Genomic DNA, 17,858 nt, shown 5'->3' with positions numbered 1-17,858 from the left:
GATTCACCCTTTTAAATTGAACATGCAATAAAATGCTTTTAGTATATTCATATAGTTGTGCAATCATTATCACAATCAATTTTAGAGCATTTCATCACACTACGGAGAAACCTTGCATCCTCAGCCATTGATCCTTGGCTTCCCTCCTCCTATCCGTTGGCAACCATGAATCCATCTACTACTGTCTCTACAGATTTGTCTATCCTGGATATTTCATATAAATAGAACATATGGTCCTTTGCTATTAGCTTTTTCCATGTAACAAATGTTTTTGAAGTTCATTAATTTTATTACATATATATATAATAGAGTATGAGAAAGGAATTGAGTGTGACAGTAGAGGGAGTCAGGTTGTTGTAGGGAAATCAAGATAAGTCTCCCTAATTGAAAAAAAATGATTTTGAGCTAAAGGGGTGAACCAGTTGGCCAGGTAGCTATTTTGGGCACCAGTCTCTCAGACAAAGGGAGCAGCCTGTGTGAAACTTTGTATGTGCTTTGTATATTTGAGACATAATCAGATCACTGTGACCAGAATAGAGAGAGCTTGAATATAGAGAATTGTAGGTGATAATTCCAGAGAGGTAACAGGGATCAGGTCATATAAGACATCATAGACTATTTCAAGGATTTTGAAGGGTCTTGAAAAAGATTAGATGTATAGATACACTCACATCTGGTTGTAAGAATGTTGTTACTACATTTTGTGTGTTCATGTTAATTTTTTTGTTTTGAGTTTTTGTTTCATTTAATTGACTTCTATTCAATAAGATGAATTTTAAATTAAGACACATTTCTACAGTATGTTTCTTAATTTTAAAGATTATAGGCAATCACACTTAACTGTTTAAGACTTTTTGCAATTCTAAAATTAAGCGGCATTTTACAAGAATGTATTATCACTCAAGAAACTGATGACAGTGTTTACTTCCGAGGAAAAGGATGTGAGGTTGGAAGTTGGAGGTGGAAAGGAGTATGTGCAGGATTATTGCAATTGTTAAAAATAAGTTCAACTCATTTTGTATGTAAATTATGCTTTGATAAAGTCAGTTTAAAAGAAAACTATATGTAAAGAAGATGTGGATATGAAAGTATATACAGATCCTATGGTAGTTTTCATTGAGTTTTTATTTTTTCAACACTTATGTCTTTTAATTTAATTAATAAAGAGGAATTTTAAGATGATGTTAGTATGTATTTATGAAAATTCAAATAGATTTTTATTAACTCACCTTGCTACCAACATATAATTTTATAAATATTTTCACATTTACTAAAGTGACTTTGGAGTAGCCAGTGGCCATATATATAAAATTTAACAAATATAATGTATCAGTAATATAGTAATATCATATATTATAATTTTATATATCAATAGTAATATAATATTAATAAATAAAACCGCTTAAGTAAACATTTTGGATATAAATTTCAATCACAAATATTTCATTACTTTCTCAAAGTGACTTTTAACAAATCAAATAAGGTTTTTTGTTGTTGTTGTTTTGTTTTGTTTTGATTAGCAATCATGAAACTGTTTAGAGCAATATGATCCAGAGAGATATAAGAGATATAACATCTCTCCTTACATAAACAACAAAAAGTTTTGATTTCCAAAACTGAAAATCCGTTGTAGTTTTTTTTTTTTTAAGATTTTATTTATTTATTTATGAGAGACATAGAGAGAGGCAGAAGGAAAAGCAGACTCCCTATGGGGAGCCTGATGTGGAACTCGATCCCAGGACCCTGGGATCACAACCTGAGCCAAAGGCAGACACTCAACCACTGGGCCACCCAGGCGCCCCTCCGTGTGGTTCTAACACTTTAGGAAAGCCAGCATCAATGTAATATGACTGCTTAATTAAAATCACTGTTTTTTTAATTTTCTCTCAAAATAAATAAATTGGCATAACCTTTGTGGCTCTTGGTAGAAATTTCCAGTTGACATCCAACCAAGAAATGAAGTGAAACTCAAGGATTTTACCAAAACAGATATTAATTTTACCTCTAAGCATAGGTTTGACGATGTGATAATCACAGAAGTTGAAAAAGCATTGTTTACAAATGGAAATCTATTGTAAAAGTTTATTTTTAAGTTGATTATTTATCATTTGTAACACTTTGGAAAATAAGAATGGGACTCAAAGAATTTAAAAATACTTATTTTACAAGCCTATCTCATTGCTACCATGTCATGTAAAAATAATTACAGCAAACATTTATGAAAAGCTAACTATGTAACAATGCTAAATGTTTTGTATTATTTAACAGGTTTTAAAATTTTATTATATATATTCTGCTTTTGTTAATAAGAAGAAAAAGAGGCCTGGAGAAGTGAAATAACAAGTCTCAGTTTGCATGATAAGAAAAGGTTCAAAAACAGACCCAAATATTCTGACTTCAGAGACCAGGGTGATAATCTTAGGCTATTCTTTCTTTTCAAATGTAGCATTAAATTAGTTTCTACCCTGCCCATGTACAGTTTTATTCAGACATATGCTGGAAAGCACATCTTCATTAATACAAATAAGCATCCTTTTGTGCAGGACACCTCTTTCTTTCTTTCTTTCTTTCTTTCTTTCTTTCTTTCTTTCTTCTTTCTTCCTTTCTTTTTTTTTTACAATCTTTTTTTTCTTACAATGTAACATCTAAGATAATAATTGATTTTTGTTAGATATTCAGTAAATCCCAGTTTGAAAAATGAAGACTGGCATTTTAGTATAACTTTGACATATGAGGCTTTGATTTAATATATACTTCTTTGACTACCTCTTCACTTTTTCTAGTAAAATATTAAAATGCCAGGAGAGTTGTATTTAGACAATGATCTAGAGAGTAACAGCATTGAAATATTTATCAAAGGCATGAATGTGATCCTGAGAAGATTATGCCTACAGTTCTTCGGTAGAACACATATTTAGTAATACTGTTTTACAAAGAAAAGATTATATCTTTGGGTACACAACCAAATAAAGTACAAAGCTGAGTTCAAAGTTCATAAAAATATACCTTTAAAAAAATAGGAAGTGAAAGAAAGAAACCCAAACACAAGAAGCAAGGTTTTCTATTCACTGTTTTATGAACTGATTTGATAATCATCGCATGTTAAATATGTTCTATTCTAAGCACTTGAGTCACAAAAACGAAAAGATAGAATTGTTGCTTTCAAATATTTTACCCTTGCCAGGGATATGGATAAAATATAAGTCCTTATGAAATTCTCTGTTGAGTGTTACAATAAATGTGTGTAGAAACTGTCTGGATATGCAGAGGAAGGAGTCATTTGGCTGTGGGCAGCAAGGAGAGAGTTCTCAAGGAAGTCACTCCTGAATGGGTCTCATGGTGGAAATTTTTGGGAGGAATTCAGAGCAGAAATAACTTATGGAAAAATATATTCAGGTTTTCTTTTATGTTTACTCTTTATCAATACAGTCATCTTATGATTCTCAAACTGTCTAATATATATACCTTAGAATTTGGACAATTTAATACTGCAATCATATATGAAGGCACACAAAACATTAGAAACCTGCTCAAATTCCAGTTAGGATTGGTTATAACATTTCAGGGATATCACAGTTTATTCTTCTTTTTAGTCATCTCAGTGACCTTAAGGAATATCCCATCCTTTCTCTTTTCCTTAAAATAAGAGCAAGACTGAGTCATTGCCTTTTATTTTTTATTATATATTAGAGGACTGAATTCCAAGAAGCCAAATGGCTTATTTGGGGGGAAATAATGAGCTTCAGAATAGGGTTCCCTTCTACTACTTCTTTCAGGCGTATCCTTGAGATCTTTTCCTTGCTTTCTTCCACCTGTTCTTGGCCCCCAGCAGACTTTCTTGGAGTCACCTGACTTGTCCTCTGGCATCTGGTTGAGTATAGTCAACAGAGAGATCAGAAAGAGAGAGTATAAAATCAAAATAATTCATTCTCTAATCTTTCTCTAGGATGGGTTTACCTCTTTAACTGAGGCTGGTAACACAATAGGTGGTCTTTTAGAGGATTGCTGTGAATGTTGTTCTTTTCAAATTTGGTTGGACACTGAGGACGTTTTGATACTTCATATTCGTCAAACACACTCAGGCAACTTAAATGCAGCCAGCTATTCTGAAATTAGATATTTCTCAGTTTTGAGTTTCTGATTTACCACATCACCATTCTCTCCAAAGCTAAAGCAACAGCAGATGTTTCTTTGCAACCTATAACACTTTGTCATGCCTGACCATATAGCAGAGGCCAAGTTGTTATTTCTCTTAATGATTGCTTACCATCTTGTCAGTGAGGCAGTCAACTGGGGTGTTTGGGAAGCTTTCTATTTGCTTGGCTTTTAAATCATTTAGTTTAACATTTAGCATCTGGGTGTTGGAAATAAATTGTCTGGTTTATAAAACTGTATTTTTGTATTCTCTCATTGGTTCTAGTGCTACCAATAAGGCACCAGGGAAGTTTCAAGATGGAAAATCATATGATTAGTGATTAAATTTCTGATACATAATTTCAAGTCTATGTGGTATCACAAATTTAATTGTCTATCTAGAGGACACATGTGAGATCAAGTAACTGTATCAAGAAATGCATTTTCTAAATGACCATGAATTCTTATGTTGAAACATGAGCCTATTTATAGGTTCAAGGTGAAAATGCCTCAAAATTATGCCATAATGGTACATTACCATATAACATGGTAAAGTGCAGTTTTTGATGACAGAGCTTTTGCACTGTAAATGAAGATGCTGATTAGGCTTGCAAGGTGCAGTATTTGTGAACTTATGATAAAATGTTTTAACTTGGAGATGAGAAAGTATAATGTAGTGCGTTTCACATCTCTGTTCCACATGGAACTCTAACTGGTGGAATGAGATGTCTGGAGTCAGCTCATTCTTAGTAGACCCTATTGTACCCTATTAAAGCAACATGCATAATTATAGACTGGTTTTAATGTTACTTTTTTCCTCTTTCTCTGTGTCAGCAGAAGTAGAGAAGTAAACTACTAGACTCAATAAGTATTAAAATTCATAAAGATTGCTGTATGCTAAATAGACTTTCGGTACCATAGAAAAAATTTGTCATGAGACTAGCTATTTGTCCTTCATTAAAAAGACAACTAATTTTATTTACATCTAATTATTAGAATTTTGCTTTCATTCTTAGTGATTCATCAATGTGTATATTTTGTTCATGCAAAATATGATACTGGATAGAAAAGGGAATCGAAGGTGTTACTATAGTTTCTAACTTGAAGGAGCATGGATAAAATAATAAAGACAGTACATACATACATGCCAATATATGAAGAAGAATTTCTCCACTTTCTTTGACTAAAGCAAATTTTATATGTAGAATTGAAATCAGATCTCAATTGATTTGGGTCTGAAATAGGCTCCAATCACTCAATAAATCTGTGACTGTGGATTGATTGTTAAGCTTCAGTCTTTACCATTGAAATTTGGAATGAAATGATCTCTATCTTTCTGTTAATGTGAAGATTAAAATTAGGTTTGATACATGTATTATGTACCTACCCCATAAATTGAAAGCATTTGTGAAGTGTTAGTTTGTAATGTTTACCAGGAAAAAAAAAGGTAAAAAGATGAATGAATGAATGAATGAATAGATGAAATGAAAAGCCTCATGAGTTTTGATAAAAAGTGAATTAGGAAGTGCTTCTTTTGCAATTACTGCTCTAATATTTGTATTCTTCACCCTTCTTAAAATATCAAGTGTTATCCTTTTTTCTGGACAAATGCACCTGATCTTAATTGGTCTCTCTGCAGCTTTTTTGTTTTTATCAAATCTGCTCTCTACAGTAGAAGCAGAATAATCTTTAAAACTACAAACCAATAAAACATGAGTTTTTAAAATTATTATTATTATTAATTATTGCTATAATTTTTGGAACAAGATTGACAGACAGCCTTGGTCTATAAGAAGGAAGGCCCTATACATTTGCCCTTCTGCCCTTTCTCCTCAGGCTCTTCATGAGATCTTTTTAGATGTCTGAGTGACCCTCATGCTCCCTTAACCTTCATTCATTTCCCCCACATTTTCTGTTCCTCCTTACTCTTGACTCTCACACTGTGTATTCCCTCTGCCCAAAGCCCTTCCTTCTGTCTTTCTCTTTTCCTCTCCTATTGACTGTTTATCATTCTCTTTTTCAGGAAAATCTTCCCAGGTAGCTATCATTTTTACTCTCGTAGCAAATAATCTTTCCTTCATCATTTTGATTTAAAAAAAATATTCATTGAAATTTACAGTAGATACAAATCTTAAATGTTGGCTCTCCTAAAAGGAACGAGTGAAACTGTTGGCTTAATCAGCTCAGGCTGCTATAACAAAATGCCATACACTGGGTGGCTAAAGCAACAGACATTTATTTTTTTACAGTCCTAGAGGCTGAAAATCAAGATCAGGGTGCCAGCATGGTCAGGATCAGGTGACAGCTCTCCTCCTGGCTTGCAGTGCTTGCTTTCTTGTGGGAGGGGGGAAAAAGGAGAATAGAGACAGATATAAAAATATATATTCTTAATTCAAAATGATGAATAATCATATTTCTGTGGTAAGATTATTTTCTTTAATTTTTCATGTCACATTCTCTCTTTTGGTGTTCTCTTCATTCAACTAACAAGCATATACTCATATTTAAAGTATTGCTTTAGGGATGCCTGAGTGGCTCAGTGGTTTAACGCCTGCCTTCGGCCCAGGGTGTGATCCTGGGGACCCGGGATCGAGTTCCACATCGGGCTCCCTGCATGGAGCCTGCTTCTCCCTCTGCCTGTGTCTCTGCCTCCCTCTCTCTGTGTCTCTCATGAATAAATAAATAAAATATTTTAAAAAATAAACTATTGCTTTATTCATCCACTGATTTCATAAAGAGTTGAGAACTATATGGGTAGGCCACCTATGGTTTAGGTTTAGAAGCAAAAACTAAATAAAATGACTAGATGATAAATCCACTAATTTCCCTTTTAATCCCTCTCTTTCCATCCCACCCCTGGCCCCACTCTGTCCATGGGAAACACTGTTTTTTGTCACCATAGATTAGTTTGCATTTTTTTTTTTTTTTTAGTTTATATAAGTGATATCTTATACTATATATTTCTTTTTTGTCTGGCTTCTTTCACTTGGCATAATTATTCGGAATCCATCCACATCATTACATGCACCAAATAGTTCATCTTTTTTTTTTTTTCTCTCTCTCAATGGTATTACATTGTATGTGTTAAGGAAAAAAATATATCCATGACACTTGTTAAAAAACCAATGCAGGCTATTTTCAGAACCAACACAAGAGATATAAGGGAGTATTGCAATGGAATTTTGTAGTAGAGAAAAGAAATGTGCTCAACTCCAAACACAAGGAAAAGTAGAAATTTATAGTCAAGGAGCAGAGTGGGTTGTTAATGGATGGACACCTACTCGGAGGAAATATCAGAAGTAAGGGAAGATTCTGGGTACATTGACCTAACCAGATTCTTTTTTTTTTTTAAGATTTATTTATTTATTCATGAAAGATACAGACTGAGAGAGAGGTAGAGACATAGGCAGAGGAAGAAGCAGGCTCCTTGTAGGGAGCCGGATGTGGGACTCGATCCCAGATCCTGGGATACCTCCCTGAGCCGAAGACAGGCTCCCTACCGCTGAGCCACCCAGGTGTCCCAAGGTTCTTGGTGATGGCAAGCCAAGTTGATCAGACCTCACCATGGGAGTACAAGGGATGGGGAATTTGGTTAGATATTGACAGTGATCAGATATCAAGAGTGGGGGATTCTGGCTAAACTGACTTAGTAAGATTTTTGCTAATGTTGAGTTTCTGAGGACATACCCAAGCATAAAATAATATGGATATATGCAATTTGTTTATGCATATATCTGCACATGGCATGGAGTGGCTTCCAATTTATGCTTATTGTAGGTGGAGTTGCTATGAACATTTGTGTACAAGTCTTTATATAGATATTTGCTTTAATTTTATTGGGCAAATAAACACTAGGAAATAGAAGGGTAGATCGTATGCTAGTTATATGTTTAACTTTTTAAGAAAATGCCAAATTGTTTTCCATATTGGTAGTACCATTTTCCATTCCTACAAATTCTTCCATAACCTCACCAACACTTGGTTTGCTGGCCATTTTAACTTTAATCTAAGAATGGTGCCATAATTTTATTTCCCTAATGTCTAATGATGACAATAACCTTTTTTATGTGCTTATTTGCCATGTATATACATGAAGAAAGTGTATTCTTTCTTGAATAAAGTGTCGTTTCAAAAATGCTTCCCATTCTTTATTGGATTATATATTCATTATATTTTTTTAGTTTTGGTAGTTTTTTTTCCTTAATATATATCCTTTGCTAGACCTACGTTTTGAAAATTTTTTTAGTTTGTGACTTACCTTTTCATTGTCTTACCATTGTCCTTTGAAGTGTAGTTTTCTAATTTGATTTAGTTCATTTTATAGATCTTTTTGATCTATCATGGTTTTGATGTCATACCTAAGAAATATTTGCTGACCCCAAGATCATTAAAATTTTCTTCCATATTTTTCTTTAGTTTTAAAGTTTTTTTCATTTAGGTCTGTGATAAATTTCCAGTTGATTTCTTAATAGGATGATAGTTTAATTTTTGTGTATGCATATTTATTTATTCAAGTATCATGTTCTGAAGAAACTATCCTTTTTTAAAAAAATTGTCAAAAATTAGTTATCTATACATGTATGGGTCTGTTTGTGAACTCTCTCATCTGTTTCACTGATGTATTTCTCTTTTTCTAATACTACATATATCCTCTTGGTAACTGTCAATTTATTATGTCTTGAAATGAGGTAATGTTAATCAACCAACTTATTTTTTTGCCATTTCTTTGTATACAAAATATTTTGCATTTCCATACGAAATTTAGAATCAGCTTGTCAATTTCTAGGAATTGTCTGCCGGGTTTTTATTGGGATTAGGTATAATTCACCAGTTTGAGGAGAGATGACATCTCAATAGCTTGAATCTTACAAACCATGAATAGAGTATATCTCTTTATTTATTCAGGTTTTTATTAGTTTCTCTTAACAAAATTCTATAGTTTTTAGGTTCTTGTACATATTTTTTATATGTTACTAAGTATTTATTATTTGTTTTTTTTTTAATTTTTTTATTTATTTATGATACTCACAGAGAGAGAGAGACAGAGAGAGAGAGACAGGCAGAGGGAGAAGCAGGCTCCATGCCCCGGGAGCCTGACGTGGGATTCGATCCCGGGTCTCCAGGATCGCGCCCTGGGCCAAAGGCAGGCGCTAAACCGCTGCGCCACCCAGGGATCCCTGTATTTATTATTTGTTGATACTACTGTATAAGTTTTCTTATTTTAATTTTCAATTATTTATTGTTAATATACAGAAATTTTTATAGCAACCTTGTGTCCTATAGTTTTACTAGATATATTAGTTATCCTAAGCAGGTTTTTTTGCTTTGTAGATTCTATTAAATTTTTTATGTAGAGGATTAGATTATGTTATCTGAAAATAAATTCAGTTTGATTTCTTCCTCTTCTCCTCTCCCATCTGGAAAAAAAATAAAATTGTTTTCTTGCCTTATTATTCTGCCTAGACACTGTAGGACAAATTTGAGTAGAAGGGAGAGTGATCATTCCTCTTGTTCCTAGTTTAATATCTATTCTGAGTCTTTATCAGGAATGGCTGTTAGATCTTATAAATAATTTCTTTGCATTTATTAAGATCTTCATATGTGTTGTCACTTTTGTTTTGTTAATATGGTAAATTATACTGTTAGTTTTTTTAATGTTAAATTAATCTTTATTTCTGGGATAACCCCCCCTTCATCATTATGTATTATCTATTTTATGGTTCTCAAATAGCCATTTATTTTAAATTTTATTGATTTTTCTCTATTGTTTTTTTCTGTTTTCTATTTCTTTGATTTCTCTACTTTTATTTTCCTTTCTATACTTTAGGTTTAACTTTTTATTGTTTTCTTCTAGTTTTTTAGGATGGACACTGAGGTCATTAATTTGAGACATTTCTTTTTCTTTTGTATCTTGTCTTGTAGTGGCTAGTGGCAAATTTTTCATATTTCCACTAAAATACCTGAGCTGTGTTCTAGGAAATGGTTAAGCTATTTGGAAAGAATTTGATCCTTTGAGTTCTTCCTTTAAGTTTTGTTAGACAGGAGTAAAGCAGAGTTAGTCTGGGGTTAATTTATATTTCTCATTGCTGAGGCAAGACTCTTCTAGGTACTCTATTCAGACTCCCTATTAATTGGAAAGTTTTCAAGTCTGGTTGGTATTAACAGGCACGATTCATGGACCTGTGTGAATATCGGAACTCTTCTCTCTGATCCTTTTGTATGGCCCTTTCATCAACCCCAATTTGCTTCAGATGCGTATGTTTGTGCTTAGTACTTGGCTGACTCCTCTAGGAGAACCCTTTGCAGATATCTAGAGTTCTCTTTATGTTACATTCTCTTCTCTGACACTCTACCCTATGAGATCTAACCTACTGGCCTCCTTTAATTCTCAGCCCTACCCCTCTCAGGGAGTTGTCTAGGTTCTGTTGGGTTCTTTTGTACTTTGATGCTACCTGAATCTCTCAGGCATTTAGCCATGGCCATCATGAGACTCACTCAGTTTATTTCCTAAGTTAATTAGGAATCATTGTCCTTTCTTACCTTATGTCCAATGTGCTGAAAAGACTTGTTTTATATATTTTATTCATTTTTTAGTTGTTTTATTCAGAAGATAAATCTAGTCCTTTAATATGGTCTAAGTGGAAGTTTGGTCATTACTTTTAAACTTTTATTGCCAATTCATGTATATCTGGTTTAGTTATTCATGGTGAAAGATTCCTGAGGGAAAAACCTGAGTCTTATAGTTCATTATATTCCTTTTATAGTTCTGATAGCTTGATGAGTGTTCACTGAATGACTGATGATTCTTATTAAAGGACAGTGCTTATTAGTAATCATAATCTCATATTTTTGACCTGGTGATTTTGTTTTATAATGCTGAAAAAATGCTGTTGTTTATATGGACTAAATGATCAGTAAATTGTGATATACTAAAAATATTAAGTAAACACGTTATAAAAACTAAGAATGATTAAAACATTTAAAATAAACTATAAAGAATTTTATGATACATTTAGTAAAATGCATCTTTTAAATGATGATTTTCATTGATTAAATGCAACTAATCTTAATCTTTTAAAAAAATTTTTTGAAGCAAAAATAGATGTGGAGATAGAAATGTCTATATATTCATTTAAAAAACATATATTTAAATTTATTTCAGGTGATTGTCAAATCTGGTCCAGGAACTTTCCTCAGTTTGGCTGTTTATGACAATTATATCTTCTGGTCAGACTGGGGAAGAAGAGCTATTCTGCGTTCCAACAAGTACACAGGAGGAGATACAAAAATTCTTCGTTCTGATATTCCACATCAACCAATGGGAATCATAGCTGTTGCCAATGACACCAATAGCTGTAAGTTACACTAGAAACTTAATGTATTTCTTAATTATATAATCTTTGCAAAAAATTATGTTTTCCAGTAATACTTAGTTGGATTTTTTTAACGTTTCTGGAGATAGTGTTCAGGATTTGCCTATTCAATATATTAAAATTCTCTGAAAGGCTCAAGGTAATTTCTGTAGTTCTTCATTTTTCACCAGAAGACAATTCCTTTTTACTTACTTGTTTCTGGAAATTTATTCTCTCTCACTCTAAATCTTCGAACATTCAAATCAAGTTGTTTCCATGAAAATAATACTTCTTGCTAAATAAGCTTTACCTTGGGCTGAAAAGTTCTTTAATCACTGAAATACCTACAAAAATTGCAGCTTAAGGCATCAGTATGTGTTTTAGTTCATTTGATGCCATGGCATCCTTGACAAATGTTCTAGAAGATGTAGTGGCTTATGTTGCATGCTTTTCTAATGTTTTTACCTCTTATGATGTTTGGATTTTCCAAAGTCCTGAATATTCCTTGTTTATATCTTTGAGAGGGGCAGCCTAACAGTTTACTGTTAATCTAACAAAGAATAGAAATTCAGTATAAAATGTTACCAATAGTCTCTTCATTGCAGGTGAACTTTCTCCATGTTCATTATTAAATGGAGGTTGCCATGATCTGTGCCTTTTAACTCCTAATGGGAGAGTGAATTGTTCCTGCAGGGGGGATCGAATACTGCTAGATGACAACAGATGTGTGAGTAAGTAAAGACAATTGAAATGTGATTTGACATAACTACTCAAAAGGCATACATGGATATTGAAATTGTCTTGATATTCATGAAATTGTACTCTCTTCCAATCCTAGAGGCCCAGTTGGCATATCTTTCTATTCTAAAAAGAACTCAATTCACCACTCTACTTAGTTGTTACACCATATGATAGATAATGATAACCAGAACAGTGACAAATGGTGTATCCCCTATTGTGGGCTGGAAGGTGTTAGACGAGTTAGAGAAATACCTGCAAAGTACCTGAAAACTTGTGATTATAACTTTGAGAATTAAGTCAATAGCAAAATTAATTAAATCTGAAATAAACCAATATATAGGCAGTAGATCAGTAGCCTTGTAGTAAAACCACTCAGTCTGTCACAGTATGTAAATGAGAGAGAATGGTTCATGCAGCTTATTTGTAATCATTTCCAAACGGTTAATTAAGAATGTAACATTGCAGCCTTGCATGATGTTTATACCTCCCAAAAGGCATTACAATCTTTAATTAGTACCATTACAGTATACACTTATTAGCAGCTAAGTTTTCAAACTGTTTCCAAAATAAATAAGGGTTCAAGTGTTCCAATATTGCCATGAGAAATTAGCCAGTAACATAAAGAATGTTAATTTATCTTTAACATTAAGACTATTTGTGTATTAGAAAGACAAGAGATATCTTGTTGGAAATTAGTGAACTCGCTCTCAGGATGTGGCAATTGTTTTACTTTTTTTTTCTCTTTTCATCCATATCCTCATCTTATATCTTCATCTTAGAAAATCAACAGAGGTAGATATGTCTACATTATAAAAATAAATATCAAATAGTATAAGTATATTTCATCTTTATCTTTAGTCTTTTTTTGGTCTTTATTTACCAGAGGGATCTTCTCTTTTATCTGTTGTGTACTTTAAAACAAGCACTTTAACATCCTGTTCTTTACCTTGAAAACTATTGCACCTAATACAAGAATATAGACATATGTTTTCACTTTACAATTTGGTACTACAACCCAAAGGGCACCTCTTAGTGAAAGAAAGGGCACCTCTGACTTTTATTTAAGACTGTGCCAAAGCAAACGGGAATGATGCAATTGGTCAGTGAACTTTAAATGAAGACAGCCAATTTTAATAATTCGAGCCTCAAATTCCCATAATTCTTAGTAACCTAACACTTCCTTGAATTGCTCGGGTAATTGCTTAAACTCTTTCAGTTTGCTTTTGTGGTTTCAGCTGTAATGGTCTGGATCTGATGCCATCTGTAAGCCTGGAGTGTTAGTCATGCATTAGAATCACTCATGTTTCTTTCACAGGTCACTACAGGCCAGTAGAAAAGCAATGCCTCTAGTCAAAACAGCAAGGCTTATTTGTATACAGTGGATGCCTGTCCTTGCTCCAAAATAGATTAGATACATCTGTCCCTACTAAGCCACCTGCTTCTCTCTATTGATGAGAGGGGATAATTCAGAAAGAAAACTATCTTTTAAACAAGCACAGTTGTATTCACATGCAACTACAGAGTGATATTTGATTCTTCAGAGCTGACAGACCTTTATAGAAGCATCCTGGATCCATGGTGCATTCATACTGAAATCCTGTGGCCCAGCAGAGAGAGATTGGAAAGTAACTTCTTGTCAAATCCATCTTTGGAAACGAAGATGTCTCTGGCATGTCTATATCCACATCTGAGTTAGTTCACCCAGAGCAGTTCGTGAATGTTAATGGCAGGGTTGAAGGGGGGAAAGGCACCACCCTCAGGACAAGGGAGGGAAAACCATGTGTTGTCATAACTCTTGACAAAAAGATTAGGCAATTCCACTTTATACAAGGTTCCTATTTTTTATTTATTTATTTATTTATGATAGTCACAGAGAGATAGAGAGAGAGGCAGAGGCACAGGCAGAGGGAGAAGCAGGCCCCATGCACCGGGAGCCCGACATGGGATTCGATCCCGGGTCTCCAGGATCGCGCCCTGGGCCAAAGGCAGGCGCCAAACCGCTGCGCCACCCAGGGATCCCTATACAAGATTCCTAACCTTATCAACATCCACAATAGAAGTAAGAATAACAAATATAATTGAAGTAATTACCTCGTGAGAGAATAAGAGGACAGCTGAACCACATTTTTGTTTCTGCGAAGAAGCATAAAACACTCAATGCTAGTTCGAATGAACATACCTAAGCAAGAGTTTTGCTTATATAAGGCTTGATTTTATGTAATAAAAACATTTTTGTTATGAATATTTTTTTCCCTCAAAGTCATAATGATTATAAAAGCAAAATTTGCATCTTCAATCATAACAGTTAATTCTCATTAGAAGTGAGAAGTTAAACAAGATGTGTTGAAAGTAGATAGAATAAATTGGGAACATCAGTAGCCTCCCAGTAAATGAATTTTGTTCAGTTCCTGCTTGAATGTGATCATGTGCAGCAATGTCAGTACCCTTCTTAATGCTTGTTCCTTTAAATCTAACAATATTTTTAGATTTTTAAATTCTTTGTTACTTTCTCTAAATTGACTTTCTACCTGACCAGTTGAATTTCGACTGTACCAAGAAAAAAATACCATTGAAAGATTTTAATTAGAAGTCATCAGTAGATAGACCAATAGATAATCTGTAAAAATGAGATGCATTCTAGGACTAACAAAGAAATAAAACACTGGAAACTTCAAATAGTATTAGTAGCTGTGTAATTGAATATTTCTAAAATACAACTTTCAAAAGAAATTGATAGTAAATTATAAAATTAAGCTATGTTTTCTGCATTAATAGAGATAAATGAATTCCAATTACCTCCAATATAATTAGTATGACTGGATTTCACTGTACAATTATTCAACAAGCAATGGAGTGAGTACAAGCAAACAAATAACACATGATGCAACCACAAAATCGAATTCTAAGTGTTTACTGGTAAATCTATTATTTAAGAATAAAAACAGATCCGTTTTGCCCCAGAAGATCTTTCTAAAATAAGGGTCACATACTGGCATTCCAGGGATGAAACCTAGCTGTAGAAAGATGGGTGTTTGTTTGTTTGTTTGTGAGTACTTTGTTGCCATTGGTCTGTGCTCACAGATTGGGCAAGTCACATAAAAACTCAGACTTTTTGGGATCCCTGGGTGGCACAGCAGTTTGGCGCCTGCCTTTGGCCCAGGGCGCGATCCTGGGGACCCGGTATTGAGTCCCACGTCGGGCTCCCGGTGCATGGAGCCTGCTTCTCCCTCTGCCTGTGTCTCTGCCTCTCTCTCTCTCTCTCTGTGTGACTATCATAAATAAATTTTAAAAATTAAAAAAAAACTCAGACTTTTCATTTTTTACAAAAAATCTGGAGATTTAGAAGTGGGACATTATGGCAGTGGTCATTTGGAGCCTATAAACTTCTCGGGCACATGCTTTTCAGCTTGTCAGTCTCCTTCAGTTCAACCACAGTTTCCTGTGCACCTCAAGGAGTAGATGCTGGCCCAGTGTGCAGTTCTGCCCCCTGGTACCTCTCACTGTGGGCAGAACAAAAGGCCAATGAGGATACTTTTAACAATTCCAGGACTTCTGAATGGGGAAAGCTGCTACAGAGATTTCTTCCAAAGGTAGCTGAGGAGGGAGATCAGTTGGAGGTAGATTTAAATAAGATGAATCAAGTCAGGCATTAAAAAATGAGAACTCCACACTTGAAACTAATATAACATAGAGCATCAACTATACTCAAACAAAAATAAAGAAATCAAAATGTTAAGTCTGTGTACTGAAAAAATCAGTGTATTAAAGAATATATTATACTTTCCAATAAGAAAATAAAAAACACAAGAAAAACCTTCTCTCAATATGTACAGAGCTCATTTAACTGACTCTTTTTGACAATTTATTTTTAAGGTAGTTGCTAAGCAAAATGCATAAATATAGTCACCCAAATTTAAGCCCATCCTTCTTTCCATGCATATACAGTCACAAAATAATTAGCAAGACATACAACTAAGTATAAAAGAAAAATGAAGTGAGGCAACTCCCCAAAATTTTAGAAAGGGAATGTGAAAACAGCAAACAAAAAGGTGTTCCTTTAATTTTTTTTTTTGTAAAGAAATTCCAGAAACCCTTGCCCTTTATTTGACTTTATATTTTGATAAATTTTAGTTTAGTTTTGTAATGAAGATTAAGGGAAACAGTTGTGATGGTATGAGAAATGTTTGCTATTGAGTCAAAACATTGTCTTTTTTCCTCTTCAGCTAAAAATTCCTCTTGCAACATGTATTCAGAGTTTGAGTGTGGAAATGGAGAGTGTATTGACTATCAGCTCACCTGTGATGGCACACCTCACTGTAAGGATAAGTCAGACGAGAAACTGCTCTACTGTGGTAAGTGTCTGATATGTGATGCATGTTCACTTCAGAGAGAAGTTTGTAATTATTTTCATAATTTTTGGTTTGATTGTCTCCATTTCATTTATACATATGATTTCCTTAATGTCTCTCATTAACATGTGGCTATAAGGCAATTAATTGAGTTTGGCTTTGTGTTCTTGTTCAAATGGGACTTCTTACGTCCTATTTGATACCTACCATAGTCAGTGAAGAATTTCCTCATAGCCTTCCACCTACAAAGTACAAGTTTAGATGCCACAGGGGCCTTTCTTTTAAGCTGTCTAGTTATTCATCATGTAGTGATAGGTTTTAGGCTTACATTCTTAAAAATGGAACGCAGAAACATTAGTTATTGGTACATACTGTAAGTTTACTCGGCAGCAAAGGTCGACCAGCATGTTGTTGAATTGATATCAAAGTGTTGTCCCTATTCTTGTCTCCAGGATTGGCTCAGGGTTAGTGTCTTTCGGTACAAAGGATGATTGCATTAGCCATCCTCCCCATCAAGGATGGAATTCCTCCAGCTGTGTCTCTGTAGGTGGCACCAAGTGATGGTCAACCTTTCACTCTTTCTTGGGAGTAGAGATTAGCTTTTTGAACCCAGTAGGCAATTGATATTTGCCTTCATTACAACAATATTTCACCTGGAAACTTCTGTGTGTGTAATCATTGATAGTTACTGTAGAACTGTTCCGGATTTTTTCTAAATTGGTATGATTTATTTCTGCGCTATAATATTAGAGTATTGGCATTGTATGCTCTGTAAAATTCAGGAATCTGTATCTGGAATTGCTGTATCTGGTGTCTGATTTTCTCCTTTGTTCTATTATCTGGATAATAATTATACTTAAATAATCAAAGAGTAGTTAAAATAAGAGGAAGGTAGAGTTTGGGAAATTTGCAGGCAGTTCTCTCATTCTTTTATGTTGCAGAATCACACACTCTCAGTTAAAATGATAGATGTAATTTGCCCATGATTGATCTGTAACTAAAATTTTAATGAATTTACCTCAAATGACATATTCATTTCAATGAATGGCTATACCCTATACTCTGTAAAAATCTTGAGGCATATAAAAATAGAAAAATAATCAGCTTGCAAATTTGCATTTATTATGAATTGTCTTGAGAATATATTTCACATTATTTTTACATTCTGAGAATAAGGTAATATTCATGTGAGCAGGGGTTGGCAACCTTATCTGCCTTTATCTGCGAAGGGTTAGCTAGTTAAGGGTTTTAGGTTTTGTGGACCAAAAGTGCTATCTGTGAA

At 33.9% G+C, this 17,858-nt stretch overlaps 1 protein-coding gene across 1 annotated transcript in view; it reads left to right on the top strand.

The window, feature by feature from the left end:
• Positions 1-17,858, top strand: part of LRP1B (LDL receptor related protein 1B) — a 1,812,620-nt gene that overhangs the window by 1,528,539 nt on the left and 266,223 nt on the right. Inside the window, exons 44-46 of the mRNA XM_072757648.1 lie at positions 11,297-11,489; positions 12,092-12,217; positions 16,451-16,579. Of these exons, the coding sequence (XP_072613749.1) occupies positions 11,297-11,489; positions 12,092-12,217; positions 16,451-16,579 (448 nt within the window). The remainder of the gene's footprint in view (positions 1-11,296; positions 11,490-12,091; positions 12,218-16,450; positions 16,580-17,858) is intronic.

This window comes from Vulpes vulpes, chromosome 5, assembly GCF_048418805.1.
Source record: "Vulpes vulpes isolate BD-2025 chromosome 5, VulVul3, whole genome shotgun sequence".
NCBI classification, from domain to species: Eukaryota; Metazoa; Chordata; class Mammalia; order Carnivora; family Canidae; genus Vulpes; species Vulpes vulpes.
Note: the sequence above shows the minus strand (reverse complement) of the source record. Positions and strands in the feature narration are given on the sequence as shown.